At 43.2% G+C, this 23,456-nt stretch overlaps 2 protein-coding genes across 4 annotated transcripts in view; one reads left to right on the forward strand and one right to left on the reverse strand.

The window, feature by feature from the left end:
• Window positions 1–23,456, forward strand: part of UBA5 (ubiquitin like modifier activating enzyme 5) — a 74,517-nt gene that overhangs the window by 29,295 nt on the left and 21,766 nt on the right. For all 3 annotated transcript variants that reach the window (XM_033929978.1, XM_033929977.1, XM_033929979.1), the window contains 6 exons: window positions 7,918–8,027; window positions 11,668–11,754; window positions 14,903–14,987; window positions 17,639–17,743; window positions 19,638–19,765; window positions 22,027–22,162. In XM_033929978.1, coding sequence (XP_033785869.1) covers window positions 7,918–8,027; window positions 11,668–11,754; window positions 14,903–14,987; window positions 17,639–17,743; window positions 19,638–19,765; window positions 22,027–22,162 — 651 coding nt within the window. The remainder of the gene's footprint in view (window positions 1–7,917; window positions 8,028–11,667; window positions 11,755–14,902; window positions 14,988–17,638; window positions 17,744–19,637; window positions 19,766–22,026; window positions 22,163–23,456) is intronic.
• The window catches only part of NPHP3 (nephrocystin 3), a 267,264-nt gene continuing 256,165 nt past the window's right edge, over window positions 12,358–23,456 (reverse strand). The window contains exons 28-29 of the transcript XR_004538010.1: window positions 21,165–21,318; window positions 12,358–12,406 (exon numbers count right to left, since the gene is read on the reverse strand). The gene's annotated coding sequence lies outside the window, so the exon portion shown is untranslated. The remainder of the gene's footprint in view (window positions 12,407–21,164; window positions 21,319–23,456) is intronic.

The following is a 23,456-nucleotide window of genomic DNA, read 5'->3' on the forward strand; positions in this document are numbered from 1 at the left end:
AATACACATTTTTCTTTGATTTAAAGCTAATTACAAATCAGTTTGGTAAAGATTGATTTTCCTGGAATACCCCCCTCATCTCAAAAAAAGGTTTTTTTTAATATATATAGATTTATCTACAAATATTATATAGATAATGTTAAGATTGTTATACTCATCAGTTTTATGGAATTGTTATAACATTTGATTAATAAAAATTAGAAATATTGTTCATGCTATGAAAAAATCAGTGAATATCCATTTTCTTTTGACATGCAGGATTTGTTAGCCACACAAGTGTATGATGTTATCAGATGGTGCTGGGACAGAATGGATCTCCCAGATCTCAGAATTGAGTGTAAATTTCTAAGCATGTATAGAGCTCTTCCTAAACATAACAATCGCTATAACTCCTCAGTTTTGTAAAGCTGAACAGATGTGAAACAAAACTCTTTAAAATCATCTTCTAAAGCAGGGGTGCCCAAAAAGTTGATCGCAATTGACCAGTAGATCGCAAAAGCAATGCGAGTCGAATGCAGAGCCCATCCTGGGCTCCGCGATAGACTCGTGTTGCCTTTGCGTTCTGTTCTCCCTGCTTCCCTGATGCCAGACCAGGCGCATAAAAGCGTTGGGCCCACAGTCTTCTCCATAACATCAAGTCTGACATCGTAGAGGAAGTTCCGGCTGGTCCGGAACTTCCTCTACGATGTCAGAATTGGGGGAGGGGGGTAAGGCTGTGGGCCCGGTGCTTGTAAGCGCCTGGCCTGGCGTTTGGAAAGCAGGGAAAAATCAGCGGTGCTGTCTTGAGGGGGTGGGGGGCAGGGAGAGAGAAAGAAAAAGTTGGCCTCATGGAGGGTCAGAGAGAGAGATGTTGGTTGGGGAATGGAATGAGGTCTGGAGGAGAGGAAGCATGCAGGAGGCAGAAAGAAAGAAATATTGGATTTACAGTCAGAAGAAGGAAGTGCAACCACCAGACAGCAAAGGTAGAAAAAATTATTTTATTTTAAATTTAGTGTTCAAAATGTGTTTATATTTTGCACTATGGCCCCCTTTTACTAAACCGCGATAGCAGTTTTTAGCGTAGGGAGCCTATGAGCATCGGGAGCAGCGCAGGGCATTCAGCGCAGCTCCCTGTGCTAAAAACCACTATCGTGGTTTAGTAAAAGGGAAAGTGGTATATTTGTCTAATTTTGTATAGTTGTTACTGAAGTGACATTGCATATTTTAAAGTCATCTGCCTTGACCTCTTTGAAAACTCCCCTGAATATAAATGATAATTAACATTTTCTCTGTGTACAGTGTGCTTTGTGTTTTTTAAAATTTAATTGTTGTAGATCATTTTGACTTGGGTCATTTTAAAAGTGGCTTGCAAGCCAAGAAAGTGTGGGCACCCCTGTTCTAAAGTATGTTTTCAGTATTTTTTTTGTCTGAATTGGTTTAGAAAGAAAAAGTGGCTATGTTGCTGAAGTCAGGGTTTTTTGAACATGCTCAAGCAGAAGAAACCAGAATTTTGACAGGTGTACCATAGAAACATGAAGGCAGATAAAGGCCAAATGGCCCATCTAGTCTGCCCATCCTCAGTAACCATTATCTTTCTTTCTCTGAGAAATTCCACGTGCCTATCCCAGGCCCTTTTGAATTCAGACACAGTTGCTGTTTACACCATCTCTTCCGGAAGACTGTTCCATGCATCTACCACCCTTTCGGTAAAAAAGTATTTCCTCAGATTACTCCTGAGCCTATCATCTCTTAACTTCATCCTATGCCCTCTCATTGCAGAGTTTCCTTTCAAATGAAAGAGACTCGACTGATGCACATTTATATTATGTAGTTATATAAACGTCTCTATCATATCTCCCCTTTCCTGCCTTTCCTCCAAAGTATACAGATTGAGATCTTCAAGTCTGTCCCCATACACCTTATCACGAAGACTACACACCAATTGGTGCCCATACAGCCTGTACTAGCACTTCTGATCAAGTTAAGGAGTAGCAAATAGTAGGGGAAACCTCTAAGCTCCACAGTTAAGCAGGCTGGCTGAGCAGGTCCCCGCAGAATCCACCTGTCGGCTTCAGACCAAAGCAGACTAGGCAGTCAATGGAGCTGAACAGGAACACAAAATCAATCCCATGAAAAACTGCAATACATGAAAAACAGAAAGAAAATTGAGCAGATCAAAGTTGCTCCTGCTGGATAGCTTGCAGAAGAAATAACTGACTGGAAGCAGCAGGGAGAAGGAGAAGGTACTGAAAACAGTGATCAGTATCTCCTGCAATGGACTCACGGGAACAGATGCAAGAACCTTGGTCCAGCATACCATCACTATTGGACTGGAATAAAGGATTAGAGGAATCCAAATACAGGCAAGTCCCCAGGTTAAGAACAAATTCTGTTTTTTTAACCGTTCTTAAGTTGAATTTGTATGTAACTCGGATCCTAGTACTCGTCCCACCTTCTCGAGACTGCTCTTGCATCCCTTTCCATCCATCCAACTGTTCCCTCTCCACCACCATATTCAACATTGCTCCCTCTCATCTCTCTCTTCCCCATGCATGACTATCTCGCTCCTCTCCTACCACCATGTCAATAATTCTCTCTCTCTCCTTATGCTCAACAATTCTTTTTCTCCATGTGCACATCTCTTTCCCTCTCACCCATACACCCAAATCTCCTTTTCTATTCTCTCCCCCACCTCAGCATCTCTTTCCCTCACTCCTTCCATTCTTCCATCCTATGGCTCATTCCCCCCTCTGTTCTGTGTCCCAAGTTCATGCCCCCTCCTTCCTTCCTTCCATCCTTGTCTGAAGTTTGTGCTCCCTCTCAAGTCCCAATGCGCCCCTCTCTCCCTCCATTCTATGCCCCAAGCACATGCCTCCCTCCATGCCTGAATCCCAACCAGGATAAGAAGGGCTGTAAACACAGTGCTTGAATATTATCGTAAGCATGAAATGATTGTACTAATCTCCTGTGGGAATGTTTTGAAGCTGAAAAGAAACTGTTAAAATTGCTTAAGAACTGCTCCTGCATTAAAGGCAGCTTCTCCTGTTAAGACCAGTCAAGAATCTTCCATTGAGAAGCCATAAAGGGTAATGACCTTAAGAGTCCAGTGTCCAAAAGGCGAGATCCCCTTAGTTATCCAGGCTCACAGCATAGCTACTTCTAGAGCACTTGGAAAAATCTGAGAAGAGACTGTTTGCATCAGCACCAAGCAAAACACAAGTAGTAAGCACTAAATTACTCCAGCTTGTGCAAATACTCTGAGATGCCTAGACTGATTTTTCTGTGCAATGGCAGCATCTCTTCTATGGAGACTTCTGATACTGTGAAAGACATGTTTGGTGCAAACCAACCTGCTTTGTAGACCTTTGTGTAAAGGCTTACACTTTCTATGCTGATTTTGAAGACTCATCTGCCACTGTAACCAAAATCTTTCCAACTCGGAAGTAGTTATTGCTACTCTCCTTCAAGCCAAAAAGCCAACAATGGTTTCAGTGTATGCTAAGGCATGGGAGATGTTTCAGTGCTGGTGCAGCAGAGAAAAGTTAGAATCGAGCAATGCCCTGGCGTTCCTCTAAGAGGACCTTGACAAGGGATTGGCGGTGGCATATCTTAGAGTTCAAGTAGCAGGGCTTTCATGCTTCCGGAGTTGAGAGAAGAGAGCTTCATTTGTGGCTTATCCAGACATAGTCAGGCTCTGAGACTACGGCTCCCAATTTGAGACCTGTTGCCGTCCTCGAATCCTAATATAGTTTTAAAGGGACTCAACATGGCTTCATATGAGCTCTTACAGGAAGTCTCCCTCATGGATCTCTCGGTCAAAGCAGTCTTCATGGTGGCTATTACTTTTCCCAGGAAAGTCTCAGAATTGTTGATCTTGTTGTGCAGAGAGCTGTCCCTCAGGATCATGGAAGCAGGAGTGACCTTGTGTACAGTTCTCTCCTTCCTACCGAAAGTCATTTCGATGTTTCATGTCAACCAAGAGGTTAGGTTGCCAGTATGTAATGCACACGCAATGGAAGGTGCTGGAAGCGTCTTTTCGTTTGGTGTGGTCCAAGGCTCGGCAGTATCCCATTTTCAACGGATGCCCTCTTGTTGCCGTGGATCCTTTAAGGAAAAATAGATCCTCTTCCACCTCGATACGGCCTGTGACCTATTTGAACGTCTCGATCATGTCTCCCCTCTCTCTGCGTTCCTCGAGTGAGTACAGCTGCAACTTACCCAGTCGTTCCTCATACGGGAGATCCTTGAGTCCTGAGACTATCCGGGTGGCCATTCACTGAACCGACTCAACTCTCCGCACATCTTTTTGATAATGCGGCCTCCAGAATTGTACACAGTATTCCAGATGGGGTCTCACCATGGATCTGTACAACGGCATTATGACCTCGGGCTTAAGGCTGACGAAACTTCTACGGCTACAGCCCATGATTTGTCTAGCCCTGGATGAAGCTTTCTCCACTTGATTGGCAGTCTTCATGTCTTTGCTAATGATCACCCCCAAGTCACGTTCTGCTACAGTCCTTGCTAGGATCTCACCATTTAGGGTGTAAGTTCTGCATGGATTTTTGCCGCCAAGGTGTATGACCAAGGTGCATTTTTTGGCATTGAAACTTAGTTGCCAAGTCTTTGACCAATGCACCAGCAGGAGTAGGTCCTGCGTCATACTGTCAGGCATTGAGCTTTTGTCGGGCACTGTGCTTTCATCTGTTGCCTACCATGTTGCATAGTTTGGCGTCATCAGCGAATAATGTAATTTTACCTCGAAGCCCCTCAGCCAAGTCTCTTACGAAGATGTTAAATAGGATCGGGCCCAAGACCGAGCCCTGCGGCACTCCACTGATATCCTCCGTTGTATCGGAGAGGGTACCGTTTACCACTACCCTCTGAAGTCTACCTCTAAGCCAGTCCGTAATCCATGCGGTTAATGTTTCACCCAGTCCCATCGAATCCATCTTGCTCAATAACCTGCGGTGTGGGACTCTATCAAACGCTTTGCTGAAGTCCAAGTACACGACGTCCAGGGACTCGCCTAAATCCAGCTTTCTTGTTACCCAGTCAAAGAAGCGGATCAGATTTGATTGGCAGGACCTTCCCTTCATATCTGATCAGCTTCTTTGACTGGGTAACATGAAAGCTGGATTTAGGGGAGTCCCTGGATGTCGTGTACTTGGACTCTTTTTTATTTATATATATATATATATATAAGAGTCAATACCATTAATACTTACAAAAAGAAAGCAATTACAAAGAAACATCAACTAATAATTGGCATGTTAAAAAGGGATAAATGAGACAGACAGACAGATGGGAGACAAAAGGAAATAGGGTTTGAAATACAATTTGGATAGGAACGAAAAACAAATAAGGAAAAAAACCAAAAGGAAAGGGCTCGTTGCTGCTTAATTCCTTAAGGGAGTTAAAAAGGATACTGTAAAATTTAAATCAAATGTTAAAAGCTTCTTTAAATAAATGACTCTTGAATAGGCTTTTCAAACGTTCGAAATTAGCTTCTTCTCTAACAAGAGCTGGTAGGGTATTCCAGAGTTGAGGGGCTATGACTGAGAAAATGTCATGCCTTTTGGTTCCTATTATATGAAGGGAGGGGACCGTCAGCAATTTCAAACTATTCTATCAAGAAGAATGGACAAAACCTGTATCATCCTATTGTGCAAAGATGGTAGATGCTTATCCCAAAAAATTCATGGTTATTGTGGCTGCAAACGCGCTTCCACAAACTATTGAGTTAATGGGTGCAAAGACTTATGCAATCAAAACTGTTTGGTTGCTTATTCTTAATTTTTGAAATAAATTCCTCATTCTTTGCAGATGTTGGTATCATCTACAATAGGGTAGACACACTGGATGATGTGGTTAAAATGAGAAAGGATATGGGTAAAGCTAGCAAAAATCCAAGGGATCAGTACAATATAGGGGGTGAAGGACTTCTGTACTTGAAAGAAAAGCGAGAATGATCTTATCTCATGATTGTAAGGTGGCCAGACGGAATAGGGAATGGCAAAAGCCAGAAGGATGCTTGGGTGCATAAGGACAGAAATGGCTAACTATAAAAAGGAGGTGATGCCTCTATATAAGCATCTGGTAAGACCTCATTTATATCTTTTTGAAGGTGTGATCTTCAGAATTGTATATAGTACTCTACATAGGATGGAGTCAATCCAGAGAGCAACATTAAAATGGTTGGTGGTCTTCATCATAAAGTAGACGAGGAATAGACTTAAAAATTTCAATATACAGTCAAACCTCGGTTTGCGAGTAACACGGATTGTGAGTGTTTTGCAAGACGAACAAAACATTTTCGCAAATCGTGACTCACAAACCGAGCATTGACTCGATTTGTGAGTCCCCCTGCCCGCGAACCGGCATAACCCCCCTCGTGAATGCCCGCCCCCGCGAACTGGCATTCCCCGCCCGCCCAAACTGAAGGCTTATCCCCATCTGGCACCGGCATGCAGCACCAACCCACAGGAGGTGCCGGTGCCCGAAGATCCTGCCTCTTGCCGGACTGGGCCTGGGGCATCTGCACATGCTCAAGGCCCTCTGGCTCCCGCCTCTCTCCAAGATTCTCGGAGAGAAAGAGAGCCAGAAGGCCTTGAGCATGCGCAGATGCTCAATGCCCAGTCTGTCAAGAAGCAAGATCTTCGGGCACCGGCATCTCCTGTGGGTTGGTGCTGCGTGCCAGTGCCAGATGGGGGTAAGCCTTCAGTTTGGGTGGGCGGGAGATGCCGGTTCGCGGGGGGGGGGGTGATGCCAGTTCACGGGGGGGGGGATGTGGAAGCGCACCAGTGGCCTTGGGGGTGGGGTGGTCTTTTGGGGATGTGGTGGATTGGGATGGGGTGGAGCAGCACCAGTGGCCGAAGGGGAGGGGGAAGTGGATCCAATCAAGTGAGTTTCCCTTACTTCCTGTGGGGAAACTCGCTTTGATATATGAGTAATTTGGTTTACCAGCATGCTTCTGGAACGAATTATGCTCGTAAACCAAGGTTCCACTGTATACACTTAAGAAGAAAGACACGAGAGGGAAAACAGGTTTTTAAATACTTCTGTGGCATAAATTTACAGATATTGACCCTTTTCAACTGAAAAGAAGCTCTGGAATGAGGGGGTCATAGGATGAATGTAAAAGAGAATAGACTCGGGTGTTTTTCTTTGGATTAGATTATTCTTTTACAGAAAAGGTGGTGGATGTGAGGCACGGTTTCCCAGTAGAGGTAGTGGAGATGAAGTCTATCTCCCTCTTAAAAAAAAAGCTTGAGACAAGGATAGAGGATCTCTAAGGGAGAGGAAAGTACAGTAAAGACTAGTAATTTGTATGGATGAGTAGACCAGTAAGCCATATGATCTTTATCTGCCATCATTTTCTCTGTTTCTGTGATAAATATTCAAAATGTATTATTTTTTAAACTGCAGCATATGAAAAATGTACATGTATATGAAAAGTTACAAGGCTACTTGCTATCTGTGACATAATTTTTGACACACCCCTCCACTAGTCAAAATTTAAGGAAAGAGGGTTGCCGGAGCTAGCACTCATGATTTTCCATGGAAGGAAAAAAGTTTAAAAAAAAAAAAAAAAGCCAAAAAAACTTTTTTTTCTATTGGAAAGAATGGAAGCTACTTGAGTATGAGGATGACTGGCTCCTGCTCTGAGCTGCTGTGAATATATTTGAGGTAGAGGCCTCAGGAATGCTGATGAAAGCTATATGTCTAGGTGGGCAAATAGCACTTCTGAGTAAGTTCTGATTGTTTCAGAATAGCATTATTAGGAAACCAAGGTAAAGTGAGCTCATAATTGATAGTAGAGTGTGAATTAGTTCTATGAGGTATCTTTGTGGGTAAGCAGTGACCCTGTTACAGAATTACCTGGCAGAATTTGACCCATGAGCTCATCTGTACTGTTGGTTCCAATCTTAATTTCAGCTGCTGCTGTTTGACTATGACAAGGTGGAACTTGCAAACATGAACAGGCTCTTCTTTCAGCCATACCAGGCTGGGCTCAGCAAAGTACAGGCCGCAGAGCACACCTTAAGGTATGTATTTATTTGGGAAAAAAATTATATAGATACAGGTATATGCTGCCAATCACACAGTTCATCGCAGGTTACCATAAGCACATAAATCTGTCCCTGCACAATTCTAGCATATGTTTTCACCATTAAGTTCAATCAAATATATAAAATAGGCTGATGTTAAACCATCTTCAGTTGAATATTCTAACTCTCAGGTTAAGAGGCACCAAACTTGCAAATATTTCATCCAGATAATAGTAAATGCAAATATGCCTTAATAAGAAAAAACACACACAGTCCATGCCAGGGGTTCTCAAACTTTTCAGATGGACCACACATGGCATTTCAAATTACTGAAACCTTGGGGGGGGGGGGTAGGGAGTAGTGGGAGGAGTCTGTATCAGATCTTGCTGAGCAGGCTTATGGTGTCCTGTCTGGTATACTTCTACCATCATCTTCTTTGGTTGGTGGAGCATGGGAACCCCATCAACATTGCTGCTGCTGTGCAAAAAAGTGCAATTTTCTCTGTGGGCCAGATTCAATTATAGGCAAGACAGCTATAGGAGCCTTGAAAAATGACCACCATTAGCCATAGTTTGGAGATCCTTATGTACAGCTATTTCTTAAGGTGATTCTTGCCTGCTTTTCCATAAATGTATAGATTATTCCAATTCTAATCCTTCAGTTGAAATCTCAGCTAAGGTGGCTTATGTGAAATGAGGTGGTGGCCTTTTGCAGAAGTATTCACATCACGACTCCTGTAAAATTCTCAAGGAGCTTGTCCGTCTTGTAACAAAGGTACAATGAGAATAAGAAAATGTTTTGTATTAAAATGAGCAGGGAATGCCAGACACAAATCAGAATATGAAACTGTTTAGGTTGGGGGCCTCCAACGTGCAGCCCCCAGCAGTCCTTCATTGCGGCCCTCACGTCGCTGCTGTGGACTGCTCAGGGCTCCTCCTCTTAATGTGTTAGTGCAGGGCTTCCCGTTGCAATTTGGCTCTATATGTAAGCTTGAGCCGCGTGATTTGGGAAGCTCGGGAGTCTTGCAGATGGTGTCAGGTCAAAACCGCGGAAGACAAAGGCGCGCGCCGACAACTGAGCGCAGTGTGGAGGCGCGCGTCGAAGAAAATAACTGTTTTTAGGGGCTCCGACGGGGTGGGTGGGTGGGGGAACCCCCCCACTTTACTTTATATAGATCGCGCCACGTTGTGGGGGCTTTGTGGGGGGTTTGGGGAGTTGTAACCCCCCACATTTTACTGAAAACTTCACTTTTTCCCTAAAAACAGGAAAAAAGTTAAGTTTACAGTATAATGAGGGGGGTTACAACTCCCCAAACCACCCACAATGCTGCTGCGATCTGTATTAAGGGGGGGGGCTCCTCAACAAAACCCCCCAAACAAAACTGTCATTTTCTTGGGCACGCGCCTCCGTCTTGTGCTCAGTTGTCAGTGCGCACCTTTGTCTTCCGCGGTTTTGTCTATGAACCCTTGCAGATTTGTGTCTTGCGGTACTTGAAACTGCAAGACCAGTCCAAACTTCCTGTACTGTGCAGTTCAAGATTACATAGAGAGGTAATCGTGGTGCTAGGAAGCATGCAAAGGCAGCTTGCAGGTGACAGATACAGGATATAACTAGTAGTAAGAGCATGGGTGAAGGCTGAAGGGGGGAGTTGAGAGAGAGTGGGTGAAGGTTGGGGAGTTTTTGAGAGAAGGAGCATAAAGGACTAAAGAAGTAGCAAGGAGAGAGCATGGAGGCTGGAAGGGCTAGAGAAGCAACATTTCTAAATTTGTGGAAGGTTTGGAGGACTGAGGCAGGTGGGTGGACAGAGGTGAGACTGTGAGAATGCCAGCTACGTGGGGGTGGGGTGTTTGTGGCCCTTGGAGCTTTCTTATCACTTTGCAGCCCTTAAGGTGAAATAGGTTGGCTATCCCTGATTTAGGTTATATGACTTTACATATGACAGAGTTGTAGCATTTTCTCTGATGGTTTCAGTGTCTTCCTGCCTTGCTAGATGTGATGAGGTTTGTCTTTTTGAGCATCTAGATGAATATAAATCAATTAAAACTAAAGCAGACATCTGAAGAGGGTTGGGAGGGAGGGGGGTATTGAGAGGTTGGGATTAGAGGAGTTTGAAGGACGAGAAATCAAAGTATGACTTTAGTAAATGTAATTTCCAGAGAGTATAATAGCATTTTTTGATTAAAATGTTAGTATGAACGTCAAAAATTGGTCTAGAGCAGGGGTGGGCAAACTTTTTAACCTGTGGGCCACAATGGGTTCTTAAATTTGATTGGGGGGGGGGCTGATGCAGCAGGAGGAAACAGCACTCCCGTGGCTGCCAGCTGCTGAATCCTCATAAATTTCCTTTTTGCGCATTGTACCTCCTTCCTATGCCCCCAGTGTCTCCTTCCAATATCCTTAGTGCCCCCTTCCCCCTGAAGCAGTGCCAAAGCCTGGCTGCCCCCCCAAGCCGACCTGCCACCGATTCTTCCTCCCCCCTCCCACTCCACCACCCGCCTGTCCGTCCCTCGTCTGCTTGGCCGCTACATTTACTTACAGCCCCGCTGGTGCCGCAACGAAGGGAAGAGCCAGGTGCCTACCCACAAGCATTCCCCGATGTTAATTCTGAACTTGGAGAGAAGGTTTGGGATTGGCTGGCCCAGACCTTCTCTCCGAGGTCAGAATTGAATCTCTGAGAATCTCGGAGAGGGTGCGAGCCAGAAGGCCTTGAGCATGCGCAGATGCTCAAGGCCCCACAGCAGCCCAGCGTAGAACATCAGCGGCAGGCACTTTCAGAACCAGCGCTTGTATGGTAAGCACAGTGCCAGTCAGCGGGGGGAGGAGGTGGACTGCAGCACTGATCATCTTGGTCGTGAAGGGAGGGCGCAGCGCCGGTGGCCTCGGGGAAGAGGGAATTTATAGGGGAAGCGAAGCCGGTTACCGGGGTGGGGTGGTGGCAGCTCGCTTATCGAGTCAACGCTTGTTTTGTGAGTTAGTTAGCTCAAGTGTTTTGCTCGTCTTGCAAAACACTTGCAAAACACATTACTCGCAAATTGAGGTCTGACTGTATATTTTTTCTGAGGGGGGCCCTCTTCACTTAGTCTTTATTGGGCTCATCACTCTTGGATATGGCCCTATCCTAAGATCTGAAAATCAGAAGTTAGACAAGTTCCTGCTGAACCAGAACGTACACAGGTAAGGCTAGTCTCAGTTAGGGCACTGGTCTTTGACCTAAGGGTCACCACCTGAGCGGACTGCTGAGCACGATGGACCATTGGTCTGACCCAGCAGCGGCAATTCTTATGTTTTTTTTTGAAAGAAGCAGGAAACTTTTCAATCGGAAATTCTTAATGATGATTTTGCATTAGGGCAGATTTTGGTTCAAGGGTCAATAATTGATGCCAATTCTTATACATTTCTGTATTGTGAATGTTACTGAGTGTTGATTTCTTGTGTATTCTGATTTAAGGGTTTCTGTTTTGATTTTGTGTGTATGTTTGTATTGCATTGTATAATAGATTAGATGTAATGCTATTGTGCTCTGCTTTGAACCAAAATGCTTCAGGTAAAAGCAGATTACAAAAGCCAATTTAAATTAATCAAGATGGTATACATGTGATTAACATTACCATTGCTCCTTTTTTGTTTTCTCTTCAAGGAATATAAATCCTGATGTTCAGTTTGAAGTACATAACTACAATATCACAACCCTGGACAATTTTCAACATTTCATGGACAGAATAAGGTAAATCAATATATTGTGAATGGGTGTTGTCGTATTTTTTTGAGACACTCAGTCGTCTTGCTGCTGCTGCTAAATGTTACCCTGAAAACCTTAAGCTGCTTGGGATAACTTGCTTGAATGACTGGCCATTTTTTGCTTTAGGATAAATACATTTAAGAGAAGCTTTAATTATACTAGATTAACGTCGCTGGAGTCTACAAGAATCTTGCAGACATTTTTTTATATCGGGAGCTACAAATAGAGGCCTTTTCCAGGACTGACTTCACCACCTTCAAAAGAAGGGCTTTTCTTTACTCAGAATGGTGACATTGTAGAGACTCATTATGATAACACTGTTGTTATTTGGTGCCATTGACTCGTGTTCGAGTCCTAGAGACGTGATAAATTGCAGATCTAAAAAGAAATCTGTTTTGTGCTAGTCTGGAAAGGTCCTCAAGCGTCATCCCCAAGGTTGTTTTCAATGTTTCCAGCCATCCGATTGCAGGTCGCCCTTTTCGCACGGTTCCTTTGATCTTCCCAAACATGACATCCTTCTCCAGTGATCTCTCTCCTCAAGACAGTTGTAACTTCATCATTTGGGCTTCGAGTGACATAGCCGATTTGATCTCTTCCAGAATCGATTTGTTAGTTCTTCTGGTGGTCCATGGCACACCTACAAGAATTTAAAAGGACAGGATATTGGTAAACAGGAGCTAAGCAAAGATTCAGGGCTGAATGTTCTATTTGAGTTGGGTTAGATTTTTTTCTTATTGCTAAAGAATTGGCCGCAGGTGTAGAATTGGTGTGTTGTTGTGCCCCCCCCCCAAATCCAGATTACCACATAAGAAAGAGATGTTAGAACATCAGAAGGTACTTGATGGACCTGTAATAGTCTCGTATTCCATCCAAATGATGCAGTTTTCTTAGCTCTTCAGCATTCTCAGCATGTTTAGTGTCACCCAGTGTTCTGATCTTCATCCTTTAATGATACTATAAATGTGCACTTCCCCAGAACAGCAGCATTTAGCTCCCCATTAGCTATCGGTGTTACATACATAAATTATATACTGCAGCTACCTTGCGATTCAGTGTGGTTAACAGCTAAGAGATACTAACCATATGTAGAATAATCATAATAATCAAAATATTTACCAAACAAGTGGAGTTTCAATGATTTTCTAAAGACGAGGTAAGAGGTTTTTTTTTAAAAAAGTTTAAATTTATTAGGTGTTTATATATCGCCTATCAAGGTTATCTAAGCGGTTTACAATCAGGTACTCAAGCATTTTCCCTATCTGTCCTGATGGGCTCACAATCTATCTAACGTACCTGGGGCTATGGAGGACTGAGTGACTTGCCCAGGGTCACAAGGAGCAGCGCAGGGTTTGAACCCACAACCCCAGGATGCTGAGGCTATAGATCCAACCACTGCACCACACACTCCTCCACTCAAGATTGATATATAAGTACTAACTTGTTTGTCCTACATAGCTGCCAAATATGCCAAAGTTTTTCTAAGAAATCGTTTGGAAAAACACATCTCTTTACAGATGGAAAATCAAAAAGTTGTAACACACGCAAGTGTTTTCTAGTAGCAAAATTGAAGCAATCTAAAATATAGCTGGGTAAAAGTCCATTCAAAGCCTTAAAACATACATAACCAAATTTGAAAACTATGTTAGTTTCTATTGTCAACCAATGCAGTTTATAATTATACTGTGACACGTGATCTGATCTTTTCAATCCAAAAATCAGTCGTACAGCAGTTTTTTGAATGATCTGCAGCCTTTTTACATTTTCACTATGGCATTATTGCTGTGTTCAACAATCAAACAAAACCTGAGAGAAATCAAAAAATGCAAAGGAGGTTCAAGATAAACTAATGTCAAAAAAATAAAGAACCTCTACATTATTGCTGTGTTCATCAGGTTTTCATGCTGACTATATTCTTCAAGGTGTATGTGTGTGGTGGTTTTTTTTGGTCTGTATTGGCTCCGCTTTTAAGGGAAAAGTGCTATTTAATATTGGAGGGGTATTTTATTCCTTCACTAATTGCTATAATAAGTGATATTCCTTATCCCTTTGTCGGAGTAGACTTGGTTTGATGTACTACTGAATAAGCCTGCACTAAATGTCTCAAAATGATCAGAGTACATTCCTCTTGAGTGGGTCACCTTTCTTGTAACACAAAATTTTGCCTGTCATTTTGCCTTTATTTGTTTGTGGTTCTTTCTTGTTAATAAAAAAACAGATTTAAACATAAATATCTCAAAATGTAGGGTGCATGGAAGAAGTATATTAGCAGTAAGTATAATCAAAAATTTGTTCTCCCCTTTCATAGTGTGTCATGGCCACACCCCTTATTCTTATGTCTTAACCCTTTCTTTGACATTTCAAAAATTATATATCCATGTCACATTGGTGACGCTGGCATGAAAAAGGATTAGCCAAAAGGGAGGAGGGGCAATAGAATGTGAGAGGTACTCTAAAATTTAAATTGTCTGTTCTTTAAGCTAGTTTCTTTGATTTTTTTATTTTTTTTTTATTTTAAAATGAAAGAAAATTCTTGAACATGCAGAAAATTTTTCTGCACAATTTCTCTGAATTTATTGCACTTGTTAAAATGTGGCATAACAAAGATTTTCTAATAACTGTCTGCACAAATTTTGTAGACTGTATCTTTGAGTATGTTGATTTCTGAGGGGCTACTTAGTCACAGTTTAATATTTTCAGTGGGCATTCACAATCTATGCTGTACAGTTTGTAGTTTAAGTTGGGATTGTATTATCTATTTGTATTGCATTTTAATATCCCAGAACAAAAATCACATTTTTTAATATCCTGAATGACAGGTGGTAAAGTTTTGTGTATCTTTTTAACCATTAACTCTTTTAATTCCATCTTTGTTTGTTAAAGCATAGAGACAGCAACATCCTACTTAGTTTTAATGGTTAAAAAGTGCAGAAGTTCAATGATAATATCTGTTGCCAATGTGTCTCTGCTTTTATGAGATGGCAGTGACACTTCTTGCCTGTTTGTCACTGGTCTTGGCACTGTGAAACAGACTGGCTTAAGCATTAATTTGCTGAGAGGAATTAAATATTTCATTTGTTCTTGTTAATGGTATCCTATTGGTATTTGTTATTAATACCTATCTCCTGTGTCACAGTAATGGAGCACTGGAAGAAGGGAAGCCTGTTGACCTTGTATTGAGCTGTGTTGATAACTTTGAAGCTCGTATGGCAATCAACACCGTAAGTGCTGGGGACATGCAGTTCATTCTGCTTCAGAGCTGGAAAAACAATAAGATTCTACTGTGGCTCATATTACTCCTAGGCCTAGATTCACTAAACTTACCGATCCTGTAACAATGATCGCTGGTTTTGCGATTGTTCATGTTCCCCGACCCGATTCACTAAACTGCTGTCTGATGAATCTCTTCTCCGATCTGATCCACCCATGCAAATTAGTAAAACCCCATGCAAAATAGCCAAGTGATTAATTCACTAACAATTGCTTGGCTATTTTGAATCAGATTTTACTATCCTAAAACCCGACTGCTGCAGACCTGAAGTCTGCTGTTTTTTTGGGTTTTTTTCATTTTTTTTAATGGCACAGATATTTTGCGTGTATTACACAAGCAAAATATTTGCCCATTAAAAAAAATGATCCCCCCCCCACTGCTGCCAACGGCCCCCTGAGACAAACGCAGGCTCCCCCCGAAGAAAAAGGCAGAAGGTATGCCAACTCCCTCCTTCCATTGGACTGGTTTCCCGAAACCCCCCCCAATAAAACCCCCAAAATGGCAGGAGGATGTCCACTCCTTCCTGCCGGCAAATACCTCCCCCGACTCCTGAAGAAACCCAGCAAGAGGGATGCCCACCCCCTCCTGCCATCAGCTTCCCCCTTCCATACCTGCTTTTTGCGCACTGCGGGCCTTAGGTCCCGCCCTGGTGCATCATGTGGCCATTATTTTGGCCAGTCAGTGACTTCCTTAGGCTCCTACTTAAGGAAGTCACTGATTGACTTATGCACCTCGGGCTCCTCCCAAGGTAGGACCCTGAGGTATCTGAGCCAATCAGGGCCTTAGGCCCCTCCCCATGCATTACACGATGCACTAGGGCCTGATGGAAGTGGGCATCCCTCCTACCTGGATTTTTTTCAGGGGTGGGGGGAGGTATTTGCTGGTAAGAGGGAGTGGGCATCCCTGCTGCCTTTTTCTTCGGGGGGGGGGGCATCGCGGGTCAAAATATTTGTGCCATCAAAAAAAAAAAAAAAGAAAAGAAAAAAACCTGGCAGAAGCCCTGATAGCAGTGTCAGGAGGCTGCTTCTCCTGTCACTACTGTCAGGGCTCTACCCTGACTTGATTGAGTCGGGGAATTTGCATGCAAAAATATAGTGAATTAATCGCTGTTTCAAAATTGGCCAGAGAATCGGCCAACAGCAATTGAATCACTATCTTTAGTGAATCTGGCCCTAATTCTGTTTCTGGAATAATTAGTTTAACACTTCATTGCAAATTAGATTTGTTCTACTCCCTTTCTAGTCACATTGCAAAACAATGCATTGCTATTGAGCTAGATTCACTAACCTGCCCGATCATGACCGATCCGTGTCCGATCCGGGCAGGTCTGATGGATTCACAAACCGGCAATATTCAAATGGGGGCGATAGCAGGCATGCCCCCATCTGCCGACACAGATCGCTAGTATACGATCCCGACGCATGCGCAGACCATCTGTAGATGGTCTGCGCATGCGTCTAAGACCCGTCTGAGCCGCAATTATTATTATTTTTTTCAAACTTTTACTTTACTTTTTGTAGTCCAGTGAGCCTGTGGTTTAAACCCGCTTTAAACCTGCGGGTAAAAACCACAGGCTTGCAGTTCATGGAAAGGCAGGAGAGATTCGGGACGGCAAGCAGGAGAGATTTGCGGAAGAGCAGGGTGGTGATTTGGGGCAGAGCAGGCAGGAGAGATTCAGGGTGGCAGACAGGACAGATTCGGGGCAGAGATTCGGGTTAGCAGAGAGCAGGGCAGCAATGGAGCTGGAGAGTCGGAAAGGCTGTTTGCGACTGGTCCCCAGCAGTCGCTTCTTGGGTTGATTGGCCAGCCTAGTCGGATTGCGAAATTTGTTTTGTGAATCGTGTCCCTGCCTACTTTGCATGCCGTTTCCCTCATTTGCATGCGCAGCTCGGCAGAGAGGTAAGTGAATCGGGCCGGAGTAAAATCAGGTCACAAAGGGGTCGCAAACCGATCGGTACACGATTGGTTTGTTTAGTGAATTTAGCTCTTTGTAAGTTAACTCAAATTCACTCCATATACTGAGAAATTTTCAGGAGTAGTTTCCTGTTGTGTTTAAGTTGAATTCAAAATGTTTTTCATGTGAAAGTATCCGTAGCTGGATTAAATGTAACCTGTCTAAGAACAAACCTGTCTTCCTGCATGGGATAAATTATTCCAAGAGTCCCATGGAACTCATGCTCTTAGTGTGAATAAGAGGAGCAGAGCATCTGGGGTGAATGCACGTTCACTGTGGTGGCAGTGGCTTAGTAAGGGGAGGGGGCGGTCTGCCACAGGCGCCATCTTAGTGGGAGCACCGGCACCCATTGTCCTCTCCGTCCCCCACTACCACGGGTGCGCCCCCTTCCCTTGTACTTCTTTAATGTTCCTGGACCCGCTGCAGGATCAGAAAGAAATCTCTTAGTTCTCTTAGGGATAAGCTCCTGTGCTTTGTAACCTCTAGAACAGTCGAATTTTCAGGATATCCTTAATAAATATGCTAATTTTTCTCATGCATATTCATTAGAGATATTCTGAAAACCTGACAGGCCTGTGCACCCATTTGAGTTGCCCTGCTCTAGAATGACATGCATTCATATTTTAAAATTTTCATTTTGTTGCTAGGCCTGTAATGAACTTGGACAGATCTGGATGGAATCTGGTGTGAGTGAAAATGCAGTGTCAGGACACATCCAGCTGATGAAACCTGGGGAGACAGCCTGCTTTGCGGTACATAGTTCCCCCTTCTTGCAAAACAAAGTTCTGAGTTCAGCCCACATAACAGAAAAATTATTTTCTCAGTCATAAATTATGACTGATAAAATTGTAATCATAAAACTGAGAGTGCCTCTCTTGGGAGAATCTCTAGTGTGCTTCAGTCAGAGTTTATTGTTTGCAATGAATTTACAGAACAGGATCCACAAAGATTTAGGCCTCTGTATGCTCTGTTTGTAGGTATTATTGAGATACCATATTTTTCGCTCCATAAGATGCACTTTTTCCCCCCCAAAAATGAGTGGAAAAGTGGGTGCATCTTATGGAGCGAATACAATTTTTAAAACACCTCCCCCCACCCCCAGGTACCTCCTTTCTTGATGCAGAGCGCGCTGCCAGCTGGTCCTGTGCCGCTCACTGAATGGCCACCTTTATGGCAGCCGTCGCACACTGCTTCCTCGCGCTCATTTGTACTTTTTAGCCCAGCCCCTTCCTCAGCAAGATCCACATAGCACCGCCCCTCCCATCTAGTTCCCTACCCCACCTCTTGTTTGTGCACGCTCCCCGCTCTTCCTGCTCCACCTAGTCTCTGGTCCAGGGCCCTGCCCCCCACCTGGGGATTGTTCTGTTGAGTCAGAGCAGCAGCGTCCAAGGGAGGTCCCTAGTACCTGGCAGCATCCGATAGCCCCTCTATAGCCAATTACTATGCGCTTTGGGGATGGTGCAGCTGGCCCCGCTGCCACTAGACGTTTATGTTCCTTATAATTCTACCCCTTCGGACTGCTCTCTACTCTAAGCCCCACCCCCTTGGATATTTAGCTTCCTGGTAGACCCACCCCCCTGCGGTGCATGCCTCCCCTGGCCTTGCTGCTGGAGCAGAGTTCCGCCCCCTGCCATGGGTTAAGATTGCTCCTAGAACCCGGCCCCTGCCTCTCTCCCTGCACGCTCCCGCTCTGTCGCCGACTCATCGCTCTTCCGCCGGCTCTATGGTGTACAGTCGGGACGGAGGGAAGAAGAAGGTCTGCTACTGCTACGACGGTGAGTGACGGGTACGCAGTAGCCTCCCTGGAGCACGGCTGGGACTCCAGGCTCCGCAGCAGCAAGGGGGATGGGCTGCTCCACTGGGCCCGGTGGGGGGGTGTCATGGTGCTCATAGCACATGAGAGGGCAGAGAGAAGTGGGGGAGGAGGTCTGAGGCTCTGAAGCACAGGGACCTTCTTTATAGAGGGAAGCCAGCAGCAAGTAACAAAGGCTGCAGAAAGCCTTTCACTCTCTCGGGATGCTCAGTTCCAGACCCACAAACTTCTGCACTTCCTGTGCTCAAATGCTGCCCTGATGCATGCCCATATGTCCCTAAAGCATCCTCTTACACAGCCCCCTGCATCTGGTATATAAGGAAGTGCATGTGCAGTGATGAAAATCCATATACTAGTTGAGCACAGCTGTAATTTTCTTGACAGAATTGTTCTGAATACAGAAGCAAAATGTAACTTTCCAGTGTCTTGGTGACACCTTTCTCTTTGTCTTGCTTTGTATATACTATACATTGCTGCCTGAGTACCTTCCTGAGTCTCTCATGCAGGGTCCATGCTATGAATTCTGCATTTCAGCTTATCGCCCACCATTTCCTCATTTCATCTACCACCACTATTTCATTTTGATTATATTATACTAAAGGAAAGTACAAATATTTGTTACAGAGATCTGATGATGTGGTGCTTGCTTTAAATAAATTTTTCTGTATGAATCTTCAGAATGTATTACACACAGTTTGCGTTCCCTTTGACAGTTGACCTTTACTGTGAACACAGTGTTGATAACACAAACCTGGTGTATTTTTTTATTTTCTTTATAGAATTTCTTGTCCTGTCCTTATATCTGTAAAAAAAGGTGTGTGGTTTTCTTACAGTGTGCTCCACCCCTGGTTGTTGCTGCAAATATTGATGAACGGACATTGAAGCGGGAAGGTGTGTGCGCTGCAAGCCTCCCCACCACCATGGGGGTTGTGGCAGGGATTTTGGTGCAGAACGTCCTGAAGTGAGTGGGAAAGGAGCCCTGGGGTTGGTGCTGCTGTCCTTCTGTGCCAGGATGACTGCCATGCTACAAACTTTCAAGGCTATGTGAGCAGGCCAGCATGGGGAACCATGGATAGTAGAAGTGTGTGACTGCTTCTGGCACTTTAAATTTAGCTCTATGCAAGAAATAGAATAGACTGAATCTGGTGTTCAGATCTATAACATAGCTGGAGAGGTCAACAGCAGGGTACTGCACAATTGTATTTTTCCTGACTCTTGTTGGGGCAGTCAGGGGCGAGAGAGAGTGAGATACCCGAGAAAGAAAAATCAAACATTTTTATTTAGACTTTGTGTTATAGTGCTATATGAAATAGAGGTATGTCCGATCAAGGATACAGTGAATGAATTGGTAGAAAACATGTAGGTACAGTAGGCGATGTTCTCACTAGGACCTTTTGAATGGGCATGCCACCTGGCTGTTTTTATTGATTACCCAGCTAATTTACAGAAATTAATTCTGTTCAGTAGTCCCAGGCCTCCATCTAACTACTCCTTCATGCCACGTGGCTAGTAAAAAATTCTGGGGTGAACCCGAAGTAGGCCATGAAGAATCCCATTATACAGCTTACAGGCTGAGTGAGAAGAAGTGGAGATCGACAGAAGACACAAGAATGAAATAAGTGCATGAATTGTTTTATGAACGTAATCTGTGCCTCAGGGTTTCTCATTCTACCTCTGGTTGACTTTGGATAAGGTATTGTACAGAATAACTGATAACCAGGGATGTTCCTGTTTGGATCTGCTAATACACAGCTCTTCAGGAGTTAACTCTTACCATGGGGGTCTTGCAACCTTTTAAGAAAAACCTTTTAGTTATGGAACAAGTCTGTAAGCCGCTGTCAAATCTGAGCATATCCTGGAAGTTTCCTTCTGTTTTTATATTGTTCTAACTTGGTCTCAGATTCTGCTAATGTGAACCTTCATTTGCAGCTACCTGGGGACTTCTTCCCCTATAATTACAAGTTATCTGTATATAATATGCAAACCACCTCGATTGTAACCACAGAAAAGTGGCATATCGGATCCCATCACCTTTCTCTTATTGCTCCTCTCCTAGGTTACTTAGTTTAGTCATTTCACAGCCCCCCTAAATGTGGCCACTAGATGTCAGCTTTGAGTGATAACCATAACTCTTCCTCCCTAGGAGCTGTGCATGCTGCAGCATCTCCTTCTGTGACTAACCTGGTGAGCAGAAGACCTTGTTCAGATCTGGGTTTTAATATTAATGCCACATTTTTCTAAAACTTGAGCAACATAGACAAGCCTTGAGTTGAGTAATGCTCTTATAGACAGTGATTGATCCAACAGAGCCAGCCTGAGGAGCATGTAGGAAAGTCTATAATTTTAGATACTTGTGTTACCTGACACTGGGAGTGCTGTGGAGGAGTCCTTAGCAGATGCTGGCTGCTTCTTTGGAGCTCAGGCCAAAAGTTCCTAATGGGATTTTTCAGGAGCATGGAATGAGGAAGATGGTGATGTATTTCAGTTAGGATGTCTTGGAGTTTGGTTTATAGCCTGTATGTACAGAGAAGATTCAGATTAGTAGAGAGTATTATATTTGGTACCTTGTGTGCCTTAAGAGCACACAAGGTTTATGAGGTTTATATGGACTGTAGAATATTCTAGATCAGTGGTCTCCAATTTTTTTCATGTAAAGGGCCACAATGTGAATATGAGAAAGTTGAGGGCCACCAAAATATTTTAAGCTTATACCAATTAAATACACCATTGAAAATTCTCATCATACACTCTTTTGCATTTTAGCAAAACTTTGGCATGGTTTGCACAATTCTGTGAACACATGGTTTCTCTAGCTTTGTCATGTCACTGCAGTACACATGCATCTAAATATGAATCCTGACCAGTAATCTGTCCTGTGGCCATATGCTCATATGGCATAGGTATAGTAAGTCCTATGCATGCCCTATGCTGACCTTCGTCCACACCTGGCCTATGGCATTTAAGACATTTAATGCACTATACAAGCGGTCTGGATTGAACTTAATGAATTTGCAGGATTTGAGGAATATTTCAGCTAAATGTTTGTGGGCCAAAGTGGAGGATTTCAGGGTGGCCTTTGGAGGACCCGGGTGCACTTTGGAGATCACTGTTCTAGATGGAAAAACTATAGAAAATTCATGCTGAATTATTGTGCCTATATGGCAATTTAGTATTGGCCCCCACCATTTGCATATATTGAATATGCATTTCTTCATTTTCCAGATATCTGTTAAACTTTGGCACTGTGAGTTTTTACCTGGGTTATAATGCAATGCAGGATTTCTTTCCTACAATGGCTATGAAACCAAACCCAAACTGTGATGATAAGAATTGCAGGAAACAACAGGAAGAATACAAGGTAGGAACCATTCAGTAAAAAATTACAGAGAGGAAAGTAATGTCTTCACAGCTAAGGTTGGCATTTGCTGATAGGCTGTCTTGTACAGATACTGGGATGCTCGCTATGTATTTGTAGTCAAAGCCCCATTCCTGGTTTTGGGTGGGGCACTGGCTAGGTTTATCATATCAAAAATAATATAGATTGCACAGATTGAGAAATTAGGTCCTCACCTGCTAATTTTCTTTTTTCTTTTTTTTTTAATTCTTTATTCATTTTTAAATCTTGCAACAAGTGTACAATATTCAATCAAATAATTAATACAAAATCACTTGACATTCTTAACAATTATTATTAAATGCATATAAAAGAGACCCCACCCACACCCAACCCATTCATCAGGAACAAACCCATTAAAATACAAGACATACCTCTCCCATCCCATACTAAAAATATTCCTATGTAATAAAAAAGGTGTCCAAGATGTCTAATCATTAGAATAATGTAATCAATGGCCCCCAAATCTTTTTAAAACTATTGTAATTACCTTGCTGTATAGCAAGCATTCTCTCCATTTTATAAATATGACAAACTGAATTCCACCAAAAGGTATAATTAAGTTTTTAGTATAATCCTTCCAATTTCCAGTAATACGTTGAATGGCAACCCCTGTCAGTATAAGCAAAAGCTTTTTGTTATTTGTTAAAATTTGACTCTTGAATCTCATAGATGTACCAAATAAAATAGTATCATATGAAAGGGCAACATGATTTTCTAACATTGAATTAATTTGGGGCCAAATTAACTTCCAAAAGGCATTGACAAAGGGACAGAAAAAAAGTAAATAATCTAGAGTCCCAGCATCTAAATTACAATGCCAGCATCTATTAGACCTAGAACTGTCCAACTTTTGTAAGCGAACTGGGGTCCAAAAAGCTCTATGTAACAAAAAGAACCAAGTTTGTCTCATCGATTCTGACCTTGTAATTTTTAATCTCCAAGACCAAAGTAGTTCTTGAACCTGCTAATTTTCTTTCTTTCAGTCCTTCCAGACCGGCACAGAAACAGATGGGTTTATGCCCTTCTGCCAGCAGGTGGAGACTGAAACACTGACTTTTGGCTTCAGTACAAGTGGGCTGTGCAGTCCCTATTACAATCAGTTTGACAAATAGCCAAGCAGAAATCAACTAGGCTAAACAATAACATACCAACTCTACGCTTACATGGAGAAGACAAAGGAATAGTCCGAATCAGACCAGGAAACACTGTTGGATACTGATTCAAACAAGATCCTTCAAAAACGCCCGACAGTTTG

Source organism: Geotrypetes seraphini, chromosome 2 (genome assembly GCF_902459505.1).
Source record: "Geotrypetes seraphini chromosome 2, aGeoSer1.1, whole genome shotgun sequence".
Taxonomy (NCBI): Eukaryota; Metazoa; Chordata; class Amphibia; order Gymnophiona; family Dermophiidae; genus Geotrypetes; species Geotrypetes seraphini.